Source organism: Grus americana, chromosome 16 (genome assembly GCF_028858705.1).
Source record: "Grus americana isolate bGruAme1 chromosome 16, bGruAme1.mat, whole genome shotgun sequence".
Classification (NCBI taxonomy): domain Eukaryota; kingdom Metazoa; phylum Chordata; class Aves; order Gruiformes; family Gruidae; genus Grus; species Grus americana.
Genome location: NC_072867.1, coordinates 4,854,313 through 4,875,962, shown reverse-complemented (window position 1 = coordinate 4,875,962; position 21,650 = coordinate 4,854,313). Strand labels below are relative to the sequence as shown.

At 52.5% G+C, this 21,650-nt stretch overlaps 3 protein-coding genes across 13 annotated transcripts in view; 2 read left to right on the top strand and 1 right to left on the bottom strand.

The window, feature by feature from the left end:
- The window catches only part of TAOK3 (TAO kinase 3), a 91,923-nt gene extending 85,884 nt beyond the window's left edge, over positions 1 to 6,039 (top strand). For all 9 annotated transcript variants that reach the window (XM_054843879.1, XM_054843884.1, XM_054843881.1 and 6 more), the window contains 5 exons: positions 795 to 998; positions 3,729 to 3,968; positions 4,876 to 5,088; positions 5,528 to 5,710; positions 5,826 to 6,039. In XM_054843879.1, the coding sequence (XP_054699854.1) occupies positions 795 to 998; positions 3,729 to 3,968; positions 4,876 to 5,088; positions 5,528 to 5,710; positions 5,826 to 5,987 (1,002 nt within the window). In that variant the 3' untranslated portion in view covers positions 5,988 to 6,039. The remainder of the gene's footprint in view (positions 1 to 794; positions 999 to 3,728; positions 3,969 to 4,875; positions 5,089 to 5,527; positions 5,711 to 5,825) is intronic.
- A 2,240-nt stretch (positions 6,040 to 8,279) lies between these two features.
- On the bottom strand, positions 8,280 to 11,040 carry PEBP1 (phosphatidylethanolamine binding protein 1). Its single transcript, XM_054843885.1, has 4 exons — positions 10,839 to 11,040; positions 10,361 to 10,470; positions 9,649 to 9,749; positions 8,280 to 9,165 (listed from the first exon to the last, which is right to left on the bottom strand). Exons 1-4 carry the CDS (start codon positions 10,971 to 10,973, stop codon positions 8,948 to 8,950), a joined length of 564 nt encoding a protein of 187 aa, XP_054699860.1. The 5' UTR covers positions 10,974 to 11,040; the 3' UTR covers positions 8,280 to 8,947.
- Positions 11,041 to 12,295: 1,255 nt separating this feature from the next.
- On the top strand, positions 12,296 to 21,155 carry VSIG10 (V-set and immunoglobulin domain containing 10). 3 transcript variants are annotated; one of them, XR_008579481.1, is made up of 9 exons: positions 12,296 to 12,431; positions 12,919 to 13,203; positions 16,861 to 17,142; positions 17,983 to 18,276; positions 18,837 to 18,947; positions 19,389 to 19,401; positions 20,256 to 20,416; positions 20,578 to 20,764; positions 20,880 to 21,155. XR_008579481.1 is itself a non-coding variant. In XM_054844028.1 (8 exons), exons 1-8 carry the CDS (start codon positions 12,347 to 12,349, stop codon positions 20,646 to 20,648), a joined length of 1,302 nt encoding a protein of 433 aa, XP_054700003.1. In that variant the 5' UTR covers positions 12,296 to 12,346; the 3' UTR covers positions 20,649 to 21,155. The 3 variants fall into 3 exon arrangements, 2 of the variants coding, with proteins under 2 accessions (XP_054700003.1, XP_054700004.1); XM_054844028.1 differs by having other exon boundaries at positions 20,578 to 21,155; XM_054844029.1 differs by lacking the exons at positions 19,389 to 19,401; positions 20,578 to 20,764; positions 20,880 to 21,155 and having other exon boundaries at positions 20,256 to 20,414.
- Positions 21,156 to 21,650: the final 495 nt, after the last annotated feature.

The window sequence follows — 21,650 nt, the reverse complement described above, 5'->3', positions numbered from 1 at the left end:
CTTCTGGAATAATCTCTAAAGGTGCTAGAGGTGCCTTCACAATTTGCTGTAGAGCAGAATCTTTGAAACCAAAGGTGATGAGGGAAAATGGGACTTCATAGAGAATTCTTCTTCCCCTTTATCCTTGTCTGTTTGGTGGGTTTTTTTGCTGAAGCTGTAAGTGAGAGCAGCCATTTAGATGTCACTTGACTAAAAGCCCTGTGATCACTTATATGAATTAGAAGAATTAACTTAGGATATAGCTTATCTGTCCCAAATTGCATTGCTTAAGTACAGCATCCCCACCACATCGCAAAATCATTTGCTGTTAAGAATGTAGAGGTGAGAAAATGAACAGCAAGGAGCCCTGTTGGGTATCTGATTTGACAGACCATTGAGTGTGAGTCCTGTTGAAATAAAACTTAAGCCCAAGCTGGGCTCCTCTGTAAAACAGGCGCTGGGAAGGGAGCCGAGGGGTTTGACCCAGTCTCTTTCCTGGAGAGCCAGAGCCTGCCCTGCAGTGCTGTGTGGAGTTCCTTTTCATTGCAACCCTGTTTAGCCCCTGAGGTGTTTGTGTTTACTGGCTGCTCTCTCCTCCTCCGCCTCTTGTGGGGGGTAAAACAACTCTAGAGGCAGCAGGGCTGGGCATGGCTGGGTGACAAGTCTGGTTCTGCTGGTGCCCAGTGGTGTAGTTGGGATTTTGGTGTCCTTTTGTGAGCTGAATGGCAGAGGAGTAGCCAGTGGCTGAAGGTCCTCTGAGTCCTGTGTCACTGCGATCCTAAGGGAAGTCTTGTTTTGACCCTGTGTGCATGCAGGAAATGAATGAGGACCACAGCACGCCGAAGAAAGAGAAGCAAGAAAGAATATCCAAACATAAAGAGAACCTGCAGCACACACAGGCTGAAGAGGAGGCCCATCTTCTCAGCCAGCAGAGACTCTACTATGACAAAAACTGCCGTTTCTTCAAGAGAAAAACGATGATCAAGAGGCACGAGATGGAGCAGCAGAACATTCGGGAAGTATGGCACTCTTCTCTTCCTTTCCCAAGCATTTCTTTAATTGTTTTAGCTCCACGTCTGTAAAGCATTTTGCTGACTGACATTAGATTTTCCTGTTTCCAGTTGCTAAACAGAACTGAGAAAAACGTAGGAAATGTGTTTTGGGAAATACTTTTCCACGCAAGTGTGGTTGCTTTTGTTAACTGAGGAGGGCTGGCCTAGCTGACTTGCAGACAGATGTTATGCGGGGCTCCCACTCTGGGTCAGATGCTTCACCGGAGCTCCTGGGCATTAGATTTGGGGGATCCCGCTGGGCTGCTTTCCCGGCACGGGGCAGTTTGTGCCACGGTGAGTGCCAGAGCCACCCATGGGAGAGCTGTGGGGTAGCTGAAAGCATCGCATGAGGAGTTCTACTCATTGGATAAAGAAAAATATGTGTAATAAACCAGTAGGAACCTTAAAAGAACAATATGAATTGTTCTTTTAATTGTTGCAGAATGAAATGCTACAAATGTAAGTAACACCAAAAGTACAGTCCTCTTGTGTGTCTGCATCCCGCTTCTCCTCGCATAATTAGATGTTGCTTTTCCGCTGGGCTCTGCTCCAATCAGTGCACAGAATGGGCAATAGTTTGTTAATGAGAAGCTAGTCAGCATCTTGCTTTTCCTCATTAGTTACTAACCCTTGCCTTACAGGCTGCCTGTAGGCTAATACCACTCTGGAGAAGGAATTATTACTTGTAGATTTTTCTGTGGTCATCACTATAGTATCTGAATTCTTCATGAATGTTATTTTTGGATAAAGACTATCAGATGAGAAGGTATTGTAGTCAAGGCTGAGAGTCAAAAATTTCTAATAATCATGTACTTTGTCTGCTACCATCCCACTGTCCATCGTACCTGACGTTGCCCTGCATTTTACCTGTTCGGAGCTTTGCTGCCCTTGACTTCCGATGCGCCTGGGGCTGCTCAGCTGCTTTGCAAATCCCATCCAGACATCTCACCTCAGACACCCTGAAAACAAATGACACTGAAAAATCAGATTTGGGCACCCCATTGCAGCATATAAGCTCTGTGGCAGGGATGAGAACAGAATTTGGTTACCTAGCCTGGTGGTTTAACCAGGAAACACTCCGCTCAGGTCCTGCATTTCAGCTCTTAAGAGACCTAATTTTCAGGACAACCTAAGTGTTTATTTCCTGGAAATAACGTCCCTACTAACTAGTTCAAATTCACTGGATCAGACAGCTGAAGTAACACTTCAAGAGTGTTTTTTCTTGGTGTTTTAACTAAACATGGAGGTACTTTCTGTACAAATAGGAAAGCATTTATGAGAAGCAGAGTGCCTCTGCCAACTGAAATCAGGTGTGGAACGGGTACAAGAGAGGCTGGCTGTCCTGTCCGAAGAGGAAGGCACAAGTGCCACAGCTCGCTGCACGGGCTGCCGTGCTGGCTGAGCATCCCACCTGCCTTTGCGCAAGTGGGGAATCATTTCAGCACACCAGTAGATCTAACTTTTGATCTTGGCTGTCAAGGTGCAAGTTTTTGCTTACATGCAAACGTGCGCAACGTCCTTATGGCCAAGAATGCAGAGACAAGACCCGGCCCTGTTTCCCTCCCCATCTTCCTAGCTTAAACCTGTCACAGCTAGAACAGCCAAAGGGGCTGAAGTGCCTGTTTGCAGGTGCTGATGTTGAGAATTACAACAGGATTACAACATGCAAGCAACAACTCAGAATAATTAGATGATTTTTTTTTTTTTTGCTTCTGCTGCAGAAACTAGTTAGGCTGAGCCAATGCTGAGCCCTCCCCCTCCCTGTGCCGGGCACTGTACGTGCACGTAGTGCAAGGCAGCCCCCGCTGTGCCTGTCTTAGTCTGGCATGAAGCATAGCCATGAGTTTGTAAACCTGAGAGCTGAAACAGACGTACCAGCAGACCATCTGTGAAGGTCACCAAATATCAGCAAGGGGTACAGCTGTAATCACTGCTTGCCTGAGCTGGATTCATCTCCGTGCTCCACAGGTTGTTGCTGATAGCTTGAGACAGAAATATTAGCAGTAATCAGGGACAGAATCTGGTATCTTCCTCTTGGTTTGTAACTTGAAGTTTTTTGTGGGCTGCAGGGTGCCATGTGCAGGAACTCTTATGTGCACATTGCAGAATGGTGTGAGGCTTGGGCTGTATGCTCATTTGATAAAATGTGCTGTGCCTGGGGCCAAAACCCACCTGTACATGGTGGTAATTGAGGTGGGTTTTTTCACCTGATGTGGTGTGCTGGAGCTGTTCCCCTCTGCCTTGGCCACTCCACTGTAAGTGATACAAGAGAAGCCTTATCTCCCAGTGCCTGGCAGGGGCTTGGGGTAATTTAAAACAGACAAATAACACCCCCCGATGCTGTCAGTCTCCCCAGCCCTGAGCACCCCAGGATGTATTTATTAAAAACTTCTGTGTCTCAGCAGTCACAGAGGGCTTGCGTGTGGTCCCAGTGCCACCTGCTGGAGACTGCCTGGGTGATCCAGGAGCTGCCAGAGGAGCAGGTCACGGGGATGGATGGATGGATGCTAGGTGGCCACTTGATTAGCGTTCCCATCGTGCGGCTGGGTTTGTGTTTCCCTGTGGCATGTGGAAGTCCTTGATGTCATCTAGAGGAGTGACCAGGACACCCAGCCTTGTGAACTAAACTACCGCATCTCAGGGCAGAGAGAATCAGTCCTCAGCTTTTGTCTTGTGCTCTGCTGTCCTCTTGTGCAGGAATTAAACAAGAAGCGGACCCAAAAGGAAATGGAGCATGCCATGCTGATCCGGCACGACGAGTCGACGCGCGAGCTGGAGTACAGGCAGCTGCACACGCTGCAGAAGCTGCGAATGGACCTGATCCGGCTGCAGCACCAGACCGAGCTCGAGAACCAGCTGGAATACAACAAGCGGCGAGAGCGGGAGCTGCACAGGAAGCATTTCATGGAACTCCGGCAGCAACCAAAGAACCTGAAGGTGCTGGAAACTTTCTGTCCTTCTCTTCCAAACTCTGTCCTGCCAGGCAGGCTGGTCTGTGTGCCTGCTGCCTCTGCCATGCAGCAGAACCACTGTTCTCCACCAGTGCCGTGTGCTCTCCCTTGCATCCCTTTCCTTTGTGCAGGGCTGCTCTGGTGTAAGAAAGTCGTGGGCTATTATATAAAAGAGCTCACTGAGGATTTCTGAAGTGCCGTGCTAATTTAGGCTACCGAGTAAAAATAGGCTAGTCCTTAACGAAGTCTTACAGAATTGGGTTCTGATGAGCCGTGCTTTCTTCAGGCCCTTGCGGGTGTCAGCCCGTAAACCTTGATATGGAAAGGGGTTGGGTGATGGTTCCTCCCTTTCAAAGTCAGCAGAGGGAGAGAACATGGGTGTGCTGAGCATTGCACTCTGTCCCAGTTCAGCTGTGGGTTGATTAGAAACCTCTGAGCTGCCATGGGAGCCTTCCCATCCTCTGAACATCCAAAAAGGCACGTTGCTTTTATTCACTGTGTCACACCCTCGCTAGTTCTCAGATCTGCAGTCTCTGTGGCTGAGGTTGGGGAGGCAGTTTGTGGAGGGTTTGAAAAAGAAAATGCTTTTTGGGAGGCAGGTGGCAGGGTGACGGGCTGGGCAACCTGCAGGAAGCAGGGGCAGGAGGTGGAGATGCTCTGGGCTGAGGAGGGCTTAGTGGTGCCTGTTCCTGGCCCAGGCCCGGGGTCAGAGCTGAAGCACTGCTCACTGCACAGCTGGGTGTGTGGAGCACAGCCTGCTCACCTGGGGGCCAGGGCAGGAGGTGGCGCAGGGGAACTGTGGTGGTCTCCCACCAACCTGCCCGTTTGGGTGTACTGTAACCTCTCCGTTCCCAAAGCTCTTCATGCTCTTCACATCGTTCCTTCCTTGGCAGGCTATGGAAATGCAGATCAAAAAGCAGTTCCAGGACACATGCAAAGTGCAAACTAAGCAGTACAAAGCACTGAAGAATCACCAGCTGGAAGTAACTCCAAAGAGTGAGCACAAGACAATTTTGAAGAGTCTGAAGGACGAGCAGACGAGGAAGCTCGCCATCCTGGCAGAGCAGTATGAGCAGAGCATCAACGAGATGATGGCCTCACAAGCGGTAGGTGCAGAGTCCGGCACCTCCTGTCCCTGGGCAGGGGTTCCCTCCCCGAGGTGCGTGGAGGTGGGGTACAGTCGGGCCCTCAGGCCTTGCACCACGCTGCCTGTTCCCGTCCTAGCCACTCGATGGTGAGCGATGCGGTTGTGTTTACAACCGTTTTAAATAACGCGTCAGGCGGCACATTCCCTCTTGTAATACGTGTCCTGTGGAACACGCATCCTTCCCCGGCTGCCACTTGCACACTGGGGTTTTAGAACTGGATCTTCTCTGAGGCTGCTGAGCAGGGAAGCAGCTGAGGAAGCCCTTCCTGCTTTCTCGTTCTGCTGCAAACACCAGAGGCTCCCTGGCTTTGCGAAGGAAGAGCAGTGCGGCGCTAGTGCCGGAGCAGAGAAGTTACTGGCGGAGGTCTGAATGTTGTTTTTCCCCACTGATCCTACAGCTACGGCTGGATGAGGCCCAAGAAGCAGAATGCCAAGCCCTGAGACTGCAACTCCAGCAGGAGATGGAGCTGCTCAATGCCTACCAGAGCAAAATTAAGATGCAGACAGAAGCACAGCATGAAAGAGAACTCCAGAAGCTGGAGCAACGGGTGTCACTGCGCAGGGCACATCTTGAACAGAAGGTACGTTTTTGGGTGGGCTGCTGGGGCGGGGGGTACCTGGTTACACGTGTCGATCTCGCCTCGGACACGGGGCGGTGGTGCGCTGCTATGGGGCTGCTGACTGTGCTTCTTTCAGATCGAAGAGGAGCTTGCCGCCCTCCAGAAGGAACGCAGCGAGAGGATAAAGTTTCTGTTGGAAAGGCAGGAGCGAGAGATTGAAACGTTTGACATGGAGAGCTTGCGAATGGGCTTTGGGAATTTGGTCGCATTAGAATATCCCAAGGAGGACTATAGATGAGATTAAATTTCTTCGCCATTTAAAAAACAAAAAAGACAAAAAGCAAACAAAATAATTATAAAACTTGCAAAACCAACATTCCCCATGTTAACGGGCGTGCTCTCTCTCTTTCTGTCTCTCTTACTGACATCGTGTCGGACTAGTGCCTGTATATTCTTACTCCATCAGGGGCGCCTTTCCCCCTGTGTCAAGTCCCGGTGCAGGACAGCTCCTGGCGGTCTTTTCCATAGTATGTCACAGTATTGATGTCTCTGTGCAATGATTAAAAATGTTTCAGTGAAAACTTTGGAGACAATTTTAATGGAGAAAAAAAAAAGTGGATGTATGTTGCTTTTGAGCAATCACTCATTTTACCACCAATCAATGAAAGTACAAGCAAAAAAAAAAAATAATAATAATCAAAAGATATATACAAACCCAGGGGGAGAGAGACTAAATCCGCAGCCTTACCTTAACTAGCTGCTGCATAATTTTATTTTATTTTTATTTTTTTGGTATTTATTCATCAGGAATAATTAAATAATAAAAAAATTTTATTAAAGATTGAAAAATTTGATACATTTTACAGAAAAAAAAAAAAACCTTAATCGTGATGTACATATCAGTGGTGACATATTATTACTTTTTTGGGGGTGGGGAGGGATGGGGCGAAGATCTGGTGATTTTTAGAAGAACCATGCCAGGCGAGGCGGGGACGAGGCCTCGCTCCTCGGCATATTCTTGATTGTACTATAATCATTTTCTGCTGTCGCAGAGAATGTGAATACACTTAAATGAGCCCACGGGATCCCAGTAGCACAAATTGGGCTTTGTCAAATCGTGTATTTTGTGTATAGAAGGAATTTAAGGAGAGCTTTTACTTATTTTCATATTGTATTTTAACTGTTTCTCTGATCAGAAATTTTTTTACTTCTTTCCCCTCCCCTTCCCTCCTGCTCCCAGCCCCCCTGCCCACTCTCCAGTTCAGTACTTGGAGTCCAACACTGTCTGTCAGATCATCCCCAGCCCTTTTTGTTTTTTCTTTTTTTTGGTTTTTGTTTTGTTTTGTTTTTTGTTTTCTTTTGTTCCTCCCCCAAGTCCACCCCCAACCCCATGATCTCGGTCATAAATATTGCATTATTCACACTTTCAAACTGTGTATTTTCTTACAATAAAAAGATTAAAAAAAAAGGCTTTACTTCTTTTGCATGCACTTTAAAAAAAATCAAACAAAAAAACAAAAAAACCAACAAAACAACAAAAACATTTTTCAGGTTCCAAGGAAGAGCATGAATAACTGTCAGAGCTTTTAATTATATTTGTAAATAAAAGTGTTCATCACAATGCCTGGCTGTCTCATTGTGGGAAGAGTGGCAGAGCCCAAGGCGGGGGCGGGGGGGGAAGATGTCCCTGCACCAGGGTGGCACCCACCTCTGCTCTGGCTCCTTTTTTATCTCCTGCCTCTGGCCCTTGCTGAGCATGGTGGAGTGCAGCTGAGTTCACCTGCCCCACACCCCTGGCTGTGGGCTCTTGGGCTGGAGTAGCAGGGGCTGTTTTCCTAAAAAACCATTGGTCCTGTTTTAATGTTTCAGTGGCTGGGTTGAAAAAAAACCCTACCTTCAGGCAGAAACCAACTGCCATCTTGGAGTCTCTTTGATTTTTTACAGGGCCCTGCTGTGGCATGTTGATGTTGTTTCTCAAAGCCCTTGGGTGCAGAGCTTTGAGAAAGGAAAAATTTAAAAAAAGCAGAAGGCTTCTATTAAGTTAAACTACATTGGCTTCATGGCTTTTTAACCTTTTAAAGACATCAAATTTCTGAAGGTTCATTTTTTGCCTTAAGCACTTAGGAGACTCCCCCCCCAGGCTGTGATGCAAGCTGTTGGAGGATCAGGAAAACCACCAGGACCTGCAGCTTGGCTGGGAAGTGGCTTCAGGCCAGTACAGCTGGTGGGGCTTGTCTGGGAGCTGAAAGCTCTTTGGGGAGATCCCACAGGAGAGTGAGCAGCTGGCTCCTCTGCCAGCTGCCCAAAGGTGGGCTGAAGCCACAGGGAGGCGGTTTGTCACCAACCTCTACTGTGACAAGCTGCACCTCAAAGGCAGCAGATGTAAATGTGTATGAGGTAGAGGGTGTTGGATGGAAAGATGTGACTGCTGTGAGCTGTGTTCCTCCGCTTGTGTCAGCGCTGCCAGGACCTGGAGCTCCTGTCGGAGGGCCCAGCCTCCTTACGCCAAGAGGAGGAAAGGAACCTGCTGACACCATGCTGCTCGTGTAACACTCCCCTCGTCCCCCAAAAAGACAACCACACCATCCACCGCAGTTAAGTTTTTAATTGCACTGTGAGCAAACAGCAAATTAACATCAGGTCACAATGGAACTCGAACGAAATGAAGTGGTTTCTCAGCTTTGAGCAGACACAGAATAGGAGGTCATGCTATAAACCAGGTTCCCTGCCACCTCTGACCAGCTATCCCTTCACTACTGTAGTGGTTCACTTCAGTGAAGTGGAGGCACTGGCCAAATACTTGAGGGTAAAAACAAAATTTAAAAAAAAAAAAAAAGTTTCCCTTAGACTGCCATTCTCCCTCCTGGAGAGGGGACACTACACAGCCAGCACCAACCCAGAGTGGTTCTGTACCCACACCATATAACACCGTTTCAGCACAGCAGAGACGCTCTGAAGTGACACAAATTCACAAAGGTTTTGGTTTCCCTTATGCAGGTCAGCCTGGAGGGGGTGGCCCTCATGGGGACACCTCCTCAGCAGCTCATCTAGCTTGCACACGCCTACAGGGGGTCAGCTGGAGCACACTGACATGGAAGCAGGTTCAGGCCGGGGACAGTGACAGGGTTACGGTTCCAGCAGTCAGTGCAGGAGCAGTTGGGTTCAACTCACTAATCAAAACTACAGCGACGTGCTCTGACCGCCTGGTCTCCAGGGGCGCAGGGGGTGCTGCACAGTGCTTCTTCAGGTCCCCTCACCCTACTTCCCCGACAGCTGCTCGTAGAGCTTCGGCACGTAGTCATCCCACTCTGCCTGGTAGCAAGTGCCAGCCACCGGCACCCCTAGCTCATACTTGCTGCGGAAAGACGCCACCTTGAACTTCCCTCGCTTGTCACCAGAGCGGTTAGAGAGGACGGGCTCATTGCAGCTCAGCTGCTTCGGCTGCTCATACACCAGCCACACGTAGCGGTGCAGCCCTGCAGGGAGGAGACAGTGTTACAAGTGCCAGCCACTCGCAATTCCCAGGGGCAAGGTTTGCTCCGCAGTGACCCCAGGAGCACAGGGAAACAGAGGTCTGTGTTCTCCAGCATCAGAAGGCTGAGCACAACGGAGCTAAAGGAGCTTAAAGATGCACTAGATATACTCAGATAGCTCGTGTCCTGCCTAGGCTAGTGCTCCCGCCACCAGGCAACACTGCCGACCAACTGCAGGCAGAGCGGCACAGGCCTGTCACCAGACAAAGGGACGGTGGTGATGCTCGTCGGCGCTGGCTGTGGCTACAAGCAGCCGCATGCAGTCCTGCATGGGCCGTTTCTGCAGCATGGCACACCGCCTGCCCAGCACATGCCAAGCCGGCAGCCAGTTTTCTGCAGGCCTCCCCACCCTCCCCTGCACATCGTGGCTGATCCACACGGCACCGCTGTGCTCAGAGCGTGGGAACCACTGCGGCAGGAACTGACCTGTTCCCTTGGGAGGTCCAGAGCCGACATAATCTGACAGCACAGTCCCACTCCCCACATCGTTGCCTTTCATGTTGGTCACCAGGAAGTGATGCCATTCCCTGAAAGAAGGCAAAACCCAATCCAACTGCATCACAGCCCCAGCTGAGACCCTTCGTTACACCAAGCTGCTGCTTTTCTGTAAGGCTGTCAGCATAGGGTAACTGAAGCTAAGAGCTGCCCTTCCTGGTTTGCTAAAGAGCACCAGTCCTAGAGCAGGTGCTGCTTCCTTCAGGACACAGAGCTTGTCAAAATCAGCTCTGTCATCCTGCCTTATGGCTCTGGGCTTCCCTGACCCCTAAGAGCAGGTATTCCACACACTTCTGGAGCCTGACTGGAGACAGGTGCGCTGGTCCCACGTTGAAGACTCCGCTGCTAGCACAGACAGACCTAATTCCAACTCGCACATGTGCAAAATTAGAGCACACAGCAGATGCTGCACTTCTCCAAGCTACAACAGACCTCCCAATACCCCTGGCAAAAGCAGCTGCTCCTCCCCATGCCCTCCCTATCCCAAGGAGAGATGCAAGGGCACCATTTCTAGCCCAAGCCACAGACTCACTGCTGCACCTTATGCGGAGCGCATTCCCAACCTCCTTCTAAGCCTCTGCTCAGATCAAGAGGGATGCTCCATTTTCCCCAGGTATGACAGGGAGTTGCCCACCCCCATTACCTGAACTTTGGGTCCTTCCTACTGGGAGCATCTGGGTCTGTAAGAACCAGGGTGTAAAGCTTGTGGGGATCACAGCCATCCCACTCGATGCTGGTGGGGCGATGCTGGACCTGGAGGGATGACAGCATTAGCACGAACAGCCAGCCCTGCTGCCTGCACCACGCAGCCTGTGCCTGCCAGCTGCACTGCACATGGAGGCCACGTGTGCCCCGCGCAGGCAGCAACACCCGAGGAGTTCAAGGCCATTCGTGCCAACTCGAACCCAGCCTATAGGAGCCGCTGCGATTTCTCCTGCAGCATGAAGCCAGGCCTGACCGCGCCGCCCCCATACAAGAGTCGGCAGCAAAGCAGGGCACCTCTCATCCCCCTGCACCCGCGGAGGCTCCGGTGGGAGCTACCAGAGCGAAGGTGCAAGAGGTCCGGCCGCCTCCCGCCATTTTGCCACACCCCCCCGAACGCGGGGCCGAGCCCTCATCACCTGAGTGGGTGTAAGCACTTTGCCCAGCTCGTCTATCTCCACGGAGCCATACTTGACTCGCAGCGGGTGCGCCGGCTTCTGTTCCACCTCGGTGAGGCTCAGCGGCCCGCTCCACAGCCCCAAGTCCACCGGCATGGCTGCTGCTGCGCTCCGCTCCGCGCACTGCGCCCGCGTCGCCCAGGCACCGCCCTGCCCGGCCCGCCCCCCGCTCCCATTGGCGGCGGCGCCGACACGCTCCGCTCCCATTGGCGGCGGCGCGCCGCTAGCCTTTCCCCAGCTCCAGCTGTTAGGGCGCCCCCAGGCGGGGGGCCGCGGCGCCCGTGTCACCCCGGTCTTTGCCCAGGGCGGGAGAGGCCGAGCGCCGGCAGAGCTAAAGCCGCATTGCCGCCCCTGCTTAACGGCCTTGGCCCTGCCGTTAATTAGGTTATCATTTATGTGCCAAGGCTTAGCGGGGGCAGCCCCGCGGATCCAGTGTGCCCTCTCAGCGCTCTGCACCATGTAGGCCTTAGCCCAGTGTGCGATGGCTGCTGGAGGCCCCATTGTGCCTTCGCCAGGTGGTAAGGTGTCCTGGAGGAACCTGAGGGTACCTACGCATTTTACAGCCCTTGTGTGGTTATGCAGAGAAGCAATCTACATGTTATTGCATGTAACAAACTAGCCTGGAAGTTGCTGTCTGCAATGATGGACAAGGCAGGACCATTGGGTCCACTTGGCATCAGTCAGCAAAAAAACCCCATGTCATTGGGAGAATTTCTCCTAATGCATCTGCTGCTGAAATTTAACAGCTTGCTGGCTGGGCTTTGTTATATTCACCCAGGGGAATCTGAGGGAGACCTTTAAAGAAACTGAAAACATTTGTACCTTTCTCTTTCCTTGTTGCCTGTCTCCTTGGCACCCCTGCAGCTGTGAAGAAGCTCATCCTTTCCACCTGTTGCCTCCTCCCACTCTCTCGTTGGTCTGTGCTCTGCTTTTTTCCTCTCTGGATTTGGTTTAAGCTGCTGCCTGGTATTATTTTTCTTTTGCCTATACTCAAGAATCATACAGTTTGTGGCACGGTTCATAGTCATTTATCACTGCTCTTCCTGCTGCTTTTGGGGCAGATTATTATGGAAGATCCTCTGGGCAGGAGGGGGTTTGATTACTACCCTCGCTTAGTTTTGCCCTCTGGAAACACCATTCTATCACGTTAAACGTTCCCGATCCTTGGACTGCACCCCAGGTCAGTGCCCGGTTCCCCCAGGCAGGGAAACCACCTTCGGGGCGCTCTGAGGGGGCTGCCCAAGATGGCGGGCGGGGTCGGGGGGCGCCCAAGATGGCGGACACCCAAGATGGCGGGTCTCAGGCGGCGGGGACTGATACACGACCCTCTTCACGGGCCCCGGTGAGCGGGCAGGAGAGGGCGGGCGGGCTCGGACGGGCCCGCCCGCCCTCTCCTGCCCGCTCACCGGGGCGGAGGCCAGGCAGCGCCGCCTCCCCGAGGCGGGAGGCTGTAGCAGCGGCACACGACGATGCGTCTCCCCGGCGGGACGCCGCCAGCCCGGTTCTTCCTCGCCCTCTGCGTCTGGAGGCTGGTGCTGCGCTGCGAAGCCGCAGGTAGAAGGAACTGAGGGAAGGGGAGCAGGGACCGTGTGTGGGTGGCTGTTTAGAGTCCCCCGTGCTCCTGAGGGGAGCTCCCCAGCGGGCCCTAATGCCGATTTCTTTTTTTAAAAAGTAAATTTGTGTGCGTGTGCTGAAAGTAACAAGATTCGCCTTTGAAAATAAGCTGAGGGGGCTGGTAGAAGGGGGGACTCCTGCGGATTCTCTAGCTAGTTGTCGGGTCCATTTTGGTGTGGGAAGGGGAAAGAAGGAAAAGCAAAAGGACAGTATCAACAGTTGTGTCGTCTTGCTCAACGGCTGCCGATATCGGGGTGGTTTTTGTCCATGCTAAACATTGTTAAGCTGCCAAATGCATCTTGGAGATGCTTTGCCAAGAGCTCCCCTACCAAGCATATCGATATATATCAGATGTCCAGATCTTTGTTAATGGAAGGGGGTTTTGCTGGTTCCCGAGATCCCTAACGCCATCCTTCCCGTTTTGCAGGAACAGAGGAAGTGGTCTTTGGGAAAGTTGGAGGAAGCATCCTCCTTTTATGCCGAAATGTCTCCAAAGAAGCAACCGAGGTGGTCTGGTTTCAAGGGGATCCGGACTCTTTCCCCCCACTCTTCTCCTCAAAGGTCTCTTTCCCCCCGGACGTCCGTTTCTCCCTGGTTGACAACAGCTCTCTGCTCATCACAGAGCTGCGTGTCCAGGACGAAGGCAACTACACTTGCAAGGAAGTGTTGAACAAGACGGACCACGAGCACAGGGTCCAGCTCCTGGTAGCCAGTAAGTCTGTCCCACGTCTGAATTTCCTCCCCTGAGTCTCACTGGTCCCCAGATACATCTGGCACCGGTGGACAAATAGTGTGAAACAGGGCAAGGTGGTCTTCTTGTGCAAAATCTGTGAGCAGGCTGATACTACTCAATGACACGTTCACTCACAAGCACCGAGACGTGTGTCTAAATCATCTGTCAAGGATCAGTGGTGTGCGAGGCAGAGGACGAAATGCCAGCTGTGAAGTCCTCACTATGTCTCTTCAGTTCCTTCTTCACTGGTGATGATAAACGACATTTTGGACAGATCTTTCATATCCTGTAGCTGCTCCAGGGTGGCCCTTTGCCTCAATCTGGCTGACTTGAGCCTTCATAAATCTTAGGGGTGGGGGATGCTGCTCACTGTCCTTTTTCCCTTGATGGAAATACGCGTTTGAAATAGATGTGCTGTGCTGTTCCTTGTTGCCATCATTTTGGTGTGAGGATGGAGGGTCCTCAGCTGACGAGTGGTCTGTGCGGAGTTTTACAGTGCAGCCTTCCGATTTTGATGGAAACACCGTGTTCCTCAGATTTACTGCTGGGAACGCTGTCCCGGCAGCGTGCCTGTTGTTATCAGCACAGGCCATTCCTTCTGCTCTTTTTCCCCTGTTGCGTCTTTTGGTGCTCTCTCCTATTCCCATCCCTATTCCATTCGTGCATTCTCTTAGAAATCTTCAGAGCACGGGCGGAAGATCAGACTGGAGAGTCGATTACTTTGCGCACCGCTGGTGCAAGTCCTTCCAGCTTCTGCCGGGGAATCGTTACCTTGCCCAGATGTCCAGTCTTTTCTGTGGGAAGAGCCCGGGTTAGCAGGGAGCGCAGGTCCCGTGGCTGGTACCACTCTTGGCCCTTTCACCAAGCCAAATCAGACGTCATGTAGGCTCTGGTCCCTCAGGCTGTGTCCTGCTGTTCTTTGTGCCAGCCAAGCCCATATTATAAGGTTGAAAAAAGAGAAAGATTGCTGCCAGTTTCCTATTTCGGTGACCCTGTGCTTTATTGGCCCCTGCCTTTCTTGCTGGTCTTTCCGTCAACACTGTGAGACCTGTTTTTTGTTTGCATTCAGGGTGTTCCTTCCTTCTCAGTGTTTGGTGAAGGCTGCATGTTGTAAAAGTTGTACCTGTTTTGTACAGATTAAATCTAAGTTCACACGAGTGAAAATTATCTTCCTGGGGTAAAGAACCTGCAGGTGAGGTTGGAGCGTCACGGACAGCTGGAGTGAAGGAATTGAACCCCAGACTGCTTCAGAGAATATATATGTAGGCATGGAGCTTAGGAGGGGGGAGCCCTAAATCTGGAGCATTGGTGCAAAACACTGGTGAGCAAAAGATGTCTATGACATGCCAAGTGTCGGTACTGCACTCTGAACTTCATTTATTAATGTGTCAGTTAATTTCCAGAGGTTACAAAGGTGGTATGGGACAGGGGTCTGCCCTTAAGTAGGTGAGAGAGGTGTTTCTGGTGGAGCAGAAGCAGGATCAGCGAAGGTCAGAAGTTGAAGATTCTCAACCTATGGGCCCTGATTTTTCACATTCAGTGTTACTGGAGCAGCTTAGCCTGGGCGAGAGTGACCCTGTCAGAGACAGACTTGGCACCGCTGTAAAAGAGCCACCCAGGGTCTATAGGCTTCATGTGGGAGTTACCAGTCGACAGTCTTCAACCCGTCTCATGGGTTGTACCAAAAAGTTATCTTTTTGCTTAAAATCGCATTGAAAAAAACACATGCAGTAGAGGAAACGTTCTAGCAACACAACAAAGGCGCAGCCCTGGCTTGGGCTGCTGCTCTGTGTTTGTTTTGGATGGGATGGTGTGAAGGAAATGTGCAATTGCACACCTCCAAGGGATTTCTTGGTATGTTTGTGTGCAGTTTGATATAAGCCGCTGTTGGCTCTTCTGTGGGCACAAAGTCCTTTTTGTTGGTGTTTTGTGAGGGTTTTTTTGGTTGGGGGAATTGGAGGCTTTTAGGTTTTTGGTTTGTTAACGTTTTGGGAACAGATCGCTGTTCGCATTTAGACAGAAGAGTGGAGTCGTACTGGGAGATCCTGGGAGTTCAGGAGGTAAAGCTGATGGCTTCAACAGGCGGGTTCCTGGAACCAGCACAAAAAGTGCAGCTCTCTGGGTGTCCTGGAAGGGCTGTGTCTGCCTCTCGATGCGGGGCAGTTTCTGGTGATTCAGGCTGCCAGATTGCTCTTATCAATCTAGGATTCGTGATCAGTTATGAGACCTCCCCAGCGCTGGGACAGAGGAAGTATTGTAGACAACTTTCTTGCCAGAACCAGATGGTTTCAAAGATCACGCGAGATGCGTGTATATAGTTTCTGGAAAGCCAAGCCCCAAGAAGGGATGTTCTTGCAGCTCACATGGTGTTTGGTTTGTTTTTTAACTCATGTCGCTTGAAAGGCACTTGAATACATGCTCTGCAAAATAAACACCAGGCATCCCTCTGGCCTCTCGTGTGGGACTTGCCTTAGCAGTGTCTGATCCCTCGGTGGGGTCTCGTTCAGTGTTGGATTAGGCAAGCCAGCCACGGGGGCACAGGGTGTTAATTCTGCCTGGATCAGAGTCCAGAATCCCTATGGCTGTTAAACGAACACGTGTGTGTGTCTGTGCGTGGGGGTGTGTGTGAAACCAGCTGATGGGAGAGAGGCAGGAGCTCATACTGCATGAAACAAGAGTCCCGCTCTGCCCGAAGGGATTGCTCTTGGGTTTCTATTGGCTTCTGACCCGCTCCTGCCATCATGCAGTTGTTTCTGTATTTAAATAACGAACATAGTCGCGGTGGTTACCAAGCAATTGGCCCTGGCACGAGGCCAGCGGTGACTTACCCTACCTATGTTCTTTGCTGGAGTTTGTCCCCACTGCTACAGTGTGGACATGGAGCGTGGTGCGTGGCTGAGGAACGCCGTCCTCAGTGATGTAGGGAAGGAGCAGAGCACGCCTGGTTTGGCTTCAGCGGCGTGTGTCTGTGGCCCTGACCGTGTGAGCTGGAGTCACCAGGGCTCCCTGTGGGCAGAATGTCTTGTGCTGTACAAACAGCCTCCTCCTTCAACAAGGTGCTGGGCTTGTTGGGGAAGTCCTCCAGCTTTGAGCTGGTGGCTCTGAGAAGCTGGTTACTTGTCCCTTGGCAAGAGCCCTGATGCTTTTCGTGTTCCCTTGGGAAATCTGGGTGCTTGTATCAGTGACGGGGAGAGGCAGAGCCTTCTTCTCAAGTAGTGTGAATCAGCGTCACCCCCCTGTATCTGAGGCATGAGGACCTGTGCTGTGATGAATTGCCAAGGGCAGCATGGAGATTTTGTTCTCCTGCTGCGTTTTTAGGTGCTTCTCTTGTTTCCACTGGATAAAGCTGTGGCAATAATTTTTTTCCTCCCTGTGCATTAGTCCGTCAAGGCTTCTCTGTGGTTGCTGTTACAGCTTTTGCAGGACAGCCTCCTGCTTGGTCCCTGTTGACTGTCATTCGGAGTTGTGCTCCCCTGGGGCTGTGGGACACAAGTCAAGGAGCAAGATAGGCAGGGAAACCTGGAAGACTTTCAAGGGCAGAGATGGCAAAAACAAGCACTTGTGGGGATTCCAGCCCTGAGGTGCTGAGAGCTGTGACTTGGAAATGTTTCTAACCACCTGCTGTTCTTCTGACAGATCCACCACACTCAAGCCCAAAGTGCTGGGCTGAGACCTCCTCATCAGGGATGATGCTGCAGCTGTTTTGCAGCTGGCCCGGGGGATACCCCCACCCCACCCTGCACTGGAGAGAAGAGGGGCACGATCTGGAGAACTCAAGCGGGGTCATCAGCTCCATAAGCTCCTCGGACACCCACGTGGAAACGCTGAACAGCTCCCGCCTCTCCCACCGCAAAGTGTTCAAGTGTGTCGGGAGCCACGTCGTTAAGCAGGAGGAGCCTGCGTGCACTGTGGAAATAAGTGAGTTGACTCGCCTACCTTATTAACTATTAATGAGGTAATTAATTAACTGCTAATGGTGGGGCAGACAGGTGCCCCAGTCATTCTCTGCCCTCCAGAACACTAAGGCAGTGGTCAGGCAAGCCAGGCTTGCCGCAGGGGGAGACGCTAACGAGGCAGCATGGCAGGGCTTGGCTTGTGCAGAGGTGACTGCACAAGGTGCAGAAGTCCCACAGCTGAGATCCATCATGGCATAGTGGCAGGTGAGTTGTGTTTTGAGTACATCTTCAGGGGCCGACAGATCTCCCCACTCCAAGCTTTTCACCTGTGCAAGCACTCCTGCCTGTGTGAAAGGTTTTAGTGCCTTGCTCAGCTTGAGATTAAGGTTGGCAGGGCTGGGTTTATAGCAGAAGGGTTGTGCTGCCCCCAGGCCCCCTTTAAATATCGAAAGGGATCTGACTAAAGTGGCTTTTGAAAACCTGAGCTGTGTTTATCCTCCAAGGGTTGCCAGGGCTACACAAGAGCTCTGCTGATCCCAAGGGAAATCCTTGAGCTGCCTTTCTCCTCTCTGCCATCTTCCCACTGGCTACCTTCTGACTGTTCTTCCCTGGGGATATAAAGACAAGTGTCAAAAAAAAAAAGGACTGAGCAGTGTGAAAGTTGCTCGGATCGCTCCTCGGAAGGCTGCTGAAGTCTTGTGAGTGAACTGAATGCCAGACACACAGTGCTCAAGTCCCAGTCTCCAGTCTGACTTCCTTCTGTTAATGATTATTAATCAGTCAGATGGCTGATTACTTGTTATGTCAAACTCCTCCATTCCCTCCTTGACTTTTTTTTTTTTTTCCCCTTCGGGCTGTTCAGGACGCCCTTCACTGGAATCAGAGCCCCCCAAGACCTGCTTTGTGGGTGACAATGTGACCCTGACGTGCCGTGTGACCGAGAGCACCCCAGCAGCGAGGCTCACCTGGCTGCGGGGCATCACCCACCCAGAGGTGGAGATCCACCCCGGAGGGAGGTACCTCATCGCCCAGGAGGGCAACGTGTCCCGGCTCACCATCCAGAACTGCTCCCAGGGCACCGACGGGGGCTGTTACGTCTGCAAGGCCCAGAACCCCGTGGGGCTGAGGGAGCTGTTCGTCTGCCTGACAGTGAAGCGTGAGTGGAGCTGCCTGGGGTTGCTGCCGCAGGGAGTGAGGAGGGGGCGGCAGGGACCTAGTTCACGGGGGCCATCAGCGAGCCCCCAAGGGGCTCCGTTTGCTGCTAAGAGCCCTCTTTGCGTGTTGACGCTTTCTGTACTCCTGCAGCAAGTGCAAATGCAGGATCGGCTCCCTTCATCCCAGGGTGAAGAGGCATGATTCCCCTCACCTTGGCATAACGGTGCTGAGAGAGGAGCATCCTTGGTCCCTGCTGTGGGTTGTGGGCACAGAGGACCTCCTCTAAGGCTCAGGCTGCTTAAGGCACAACAGGCAGGGATCGATTTGCTTTCCCTAAATGCACATGGGCACAAAAATAGGGGCCTTGGGGTGGTGTTTTCCATACCAACAAAGCACAAGTGCCTGAAACTCTCCCTCCTCGTGCTGTTGGGACTGTTGCAATGACAGGAAATGGGAGCTGAGACAGCACCGGGACCTGCTCTATTGCTTGCACCGAGATTTCCTCATCTATCCGTGTTCCGGTGACAAGCTAGCCTCCTGTGTCTCCTCTTCTCTCCACAGAGCCGGTGAACATCGTTGGGGTCGTTGGTGCAGTGGTGGTCCTGTCCCTGCTGGCTATTCTCACCATCACTGGGGTCGTCTTGTACTACAATCCCCTCCTGTGCCTGAGAGGTAGGAGACAGGGACGGGGTTACTCCTTCCTGGGGTGACCTGGTTTTATCCCTGACTGGCTTGTCCCTTGTTGTGTTGGAGTCAGCCACCGATGATCACCACAGGCCTTGGGCCTCATCCTGCTCCTGGTCAAAACCCTGTCAGCCTTGGAGGCAGATGGGTTGGAAGCACAAGGCCCTTCCCCAGCTGAGTGTTTCAGGCACCTTCCCCTCACCTTCTCCAGGGAGCTGTGCTGTGGTGGGCCCTCTCCCCTTTCCTTGTGACCTCTCATTGTATACATGGGCAGGTCACCTTCACCTCTGCATGGGGCTGCCAGAGAGCATCCTACTGCAGGCAGGGTTGGCAGGGGTCGTACAGTAAAACCAGTGGTGTGCTGCCTGAGGAACTGCTCTGGGGCTGGTTTCTAATGCTATCTTTTCCCTTCCCTCCTCTCCCATTCAGGTACTGCATTCAGGTGAGTTGATTTTCCTCAGCCCAGTCCTGCGTGGCCTCACCAGCCCTCCTCCTGGCAGAGGTGACCTCCCTGTAGGGTAGGGAATCCACCTCGGAGCCGTGCCTCCCACGGGAAGGGGACAGTGGGGATGAGCAAGGCTTGGTGCGGGAGCAGGAGGATGAGGGCAGAGGAGAGGAGCGGCATCGTTTTGGGATGCACAGGGACGGTGCTGGCAAGGCACCCGTTAGTGTGGGAGGAGGCTGTGCAGGAGAGCTGCTCCTTGGTGCAGGTGAGCCCGAAGACTTAGTAAATAGAAGTGGTGATCTTCCGCCACTCTGTATGGGTGTTTGCCCGTGTCATTCCCTTCTCAGCAGGGATGTCTGATAGCTGCACGTGAACAAGTGCCTTCTTGAGGTCCAGGCGCACTGGATTTCTTCACTGCTCCCTGCTTGCCCCCCTCCTGGCCCCACTCCCCTTCCTTGCCCTCTTGGCTCTGCTCCCACAGCTGTGGTGCTGCGGCATGGGAAGGCTCTTTCCTGAGTGCCTTCCCTTCCCCGTCTGTACGGGAGGGGAGAGTAACTCACTTGGGAAGGGCTCGTGCAATTTAGCGCGTGAATATTTGTGAAGTGCTTGGAGGACTGTGGAAGATGAATGGGAAGCTGTGCGGAATGCCGTTGGTGGCGTTGCTGCCAGCAGGGGCTGAAACCACCTGTTCTTTGAACGTGGTTAGTGCAGGATCGGAGGAGTCCCTCGAAATCGGTTGTTTTGTTGTAGAGAGGGTTGTCAAAGCCAGGGGAGGCACAGGCTGGAGAGAGGGGTCAGGACAGGCTGTCCTCAGCCTTTCAGCCCACCTCCGCTCGCTCTGCTGTTCACAGGAATCAAGACTCGGGTGATATCTTAGTGCTGGTGGACTCAGAAGACGACGATGAGGGGAAGGGGGAAGAGGAGACCATGAGCAGCTCCACGAAGCACGAGGCAATGGTGCTGGTCAATGGGAACAGCGTGCAGGCCGCGTACCTCAACTGCCCTACGGAAGGTGAGCCCTGGTGCCTGCCTGCCGGCCGAGTTTGGGGCAGGAGCTGCCAGCTCTCTGGCTAAGCTGTGGGTCTTCCAGGCGCAGCTGCTGGGGAGGGAGGAATTCCTGTTGTCTGGCCTGTTGGCTTTTGCTGAGATGCTGCTGCTCTGGGCTTTATGTAGGTGACGATGGCGAGCAGCGCGGCAGGGTCTCTCCGCAGGAAACGAGGGGAGAAGAGACGCAAGGAACGTAGTGTCCATCTCTTCTTGCAGAAGCACACGGAGCTCCGGCTGACGCCCAGCCTCAAGCACGTCCTCGCTGCCCTGTGGCTGAGTGCAGGCCGTTGATGTCCTGCAGCGGGCTGGTTCGGTCAGAGCATCCCCACTTCTTTCTCCAGTTTCCCTTCCCTCAGCTTTCACTCCATCCTTCCCCAGCCATGTTTCTCCATTTCTTCTCTCCTCTTTTCATTTCCTCTTTATCTCAGGTGTCCTTTTTAACAAGGTGGCACCCGGCACAGGCAGAGCTCAGGAAGTGGGTCCCAGTACCCCGCTCATCTTGATGCCTGTGATGGACTTGAATACCAGTACAGGATTCTGGCTCGGTCACCATGAGCAGTGCTGGGGTTGTGGGGAGCATGATGGGGAAAGTCACCGCAGGGCCGCAGCAATCCTGGGATAACAGAAGAAACAACTAGTGCATGGACAGGACATGGGAGATGCTGACTCTAGGGAGGCTTATTTGTTTTTATTACAAATTTATTACAAATATTTTTTTCCCAAGTCCTTTTGAAGTGTTGCTCCGTATCTAAGTCGGGAGTTAATCTGTACCTTGCAGTGTGGTTTTGAGGGGGATGCCTGGCCATGATGGAAAGCACGGAGGGAACTTGTATGGGGAGGGATGAGGGGAGCAGGATCCGCACAGGGAGCAGGGCAGCCGGGGAGGGGAACTGTAGGGGGGTAACGGAGGGGCCAGGGCATGCGGGAGGGGATGGGGGGACGGTCAAATCTGAGCAGCCTGTGGGGGTAAATGGAGGGACTGAAAAGGCACACCACGGGCAATGGAGAGGAGCGATGTGTTCGGAGGGATCTGAGTGTGCACGGAGGGAATTGGCATGTAGGAACGATGGGAATGGCCAAACAGAGCAGGACGGGGTGGAACAGAGGTTGGAGGGGAGCAGAGGGCTCTGAGTGTGCCGGAGGGGAACAGGAATAAAGTGGGGAGTGGTATGAGAGTGTGCGGGGGGTGATGGAGAGGT

Bases quoted from the DNA above. Each gene is read 5' to 3' on its own strand.
- PEBP1 (XM_054843885.1), bottom strand. From the start codon at position 10,973: ATGCCGGTGGACTTGGGGCTGTGGAGCGGGCCGCTGAGCCTCACCGAG. The intron at 10,471-10,838 runs GTGATGAGGGCT...TCATCCCTCCAG, and splicing joins AAGTGCTTACACCCACTCAG to GTCCAGCATCGCCCCACCAG. The intron at 9,750-10,360 runs GTAATGGGGGTG...GCCTTCTTTCAG, and splicing joins AGGAAGGACCCAAAGTTCAG to GGAATGGCATCACTTCCTGG.
- VSIG10 (XM_054844028.1), top strand. From the start codon at position 12,347: ATGCGTCTCCCCGGCGGGACGCCGCCAGCCCGGTTCTTCCTCGCCCTC. The intron at 13,204-16,860 runs GTAAGTCTGTCC...TTCTTCTGACAG, and splicing joins GGTCCAGCTCCTGGTAGCCA to ATCCACCACACTCAAGCCCA. The intron at 18,277-18,836 runs GTGAGTGGAGCT...TTCTCTCCACAG, and splicing joins CGTCTGCCTGACAGTGAAGC to AGCCGGTGAACATCGTTGGG.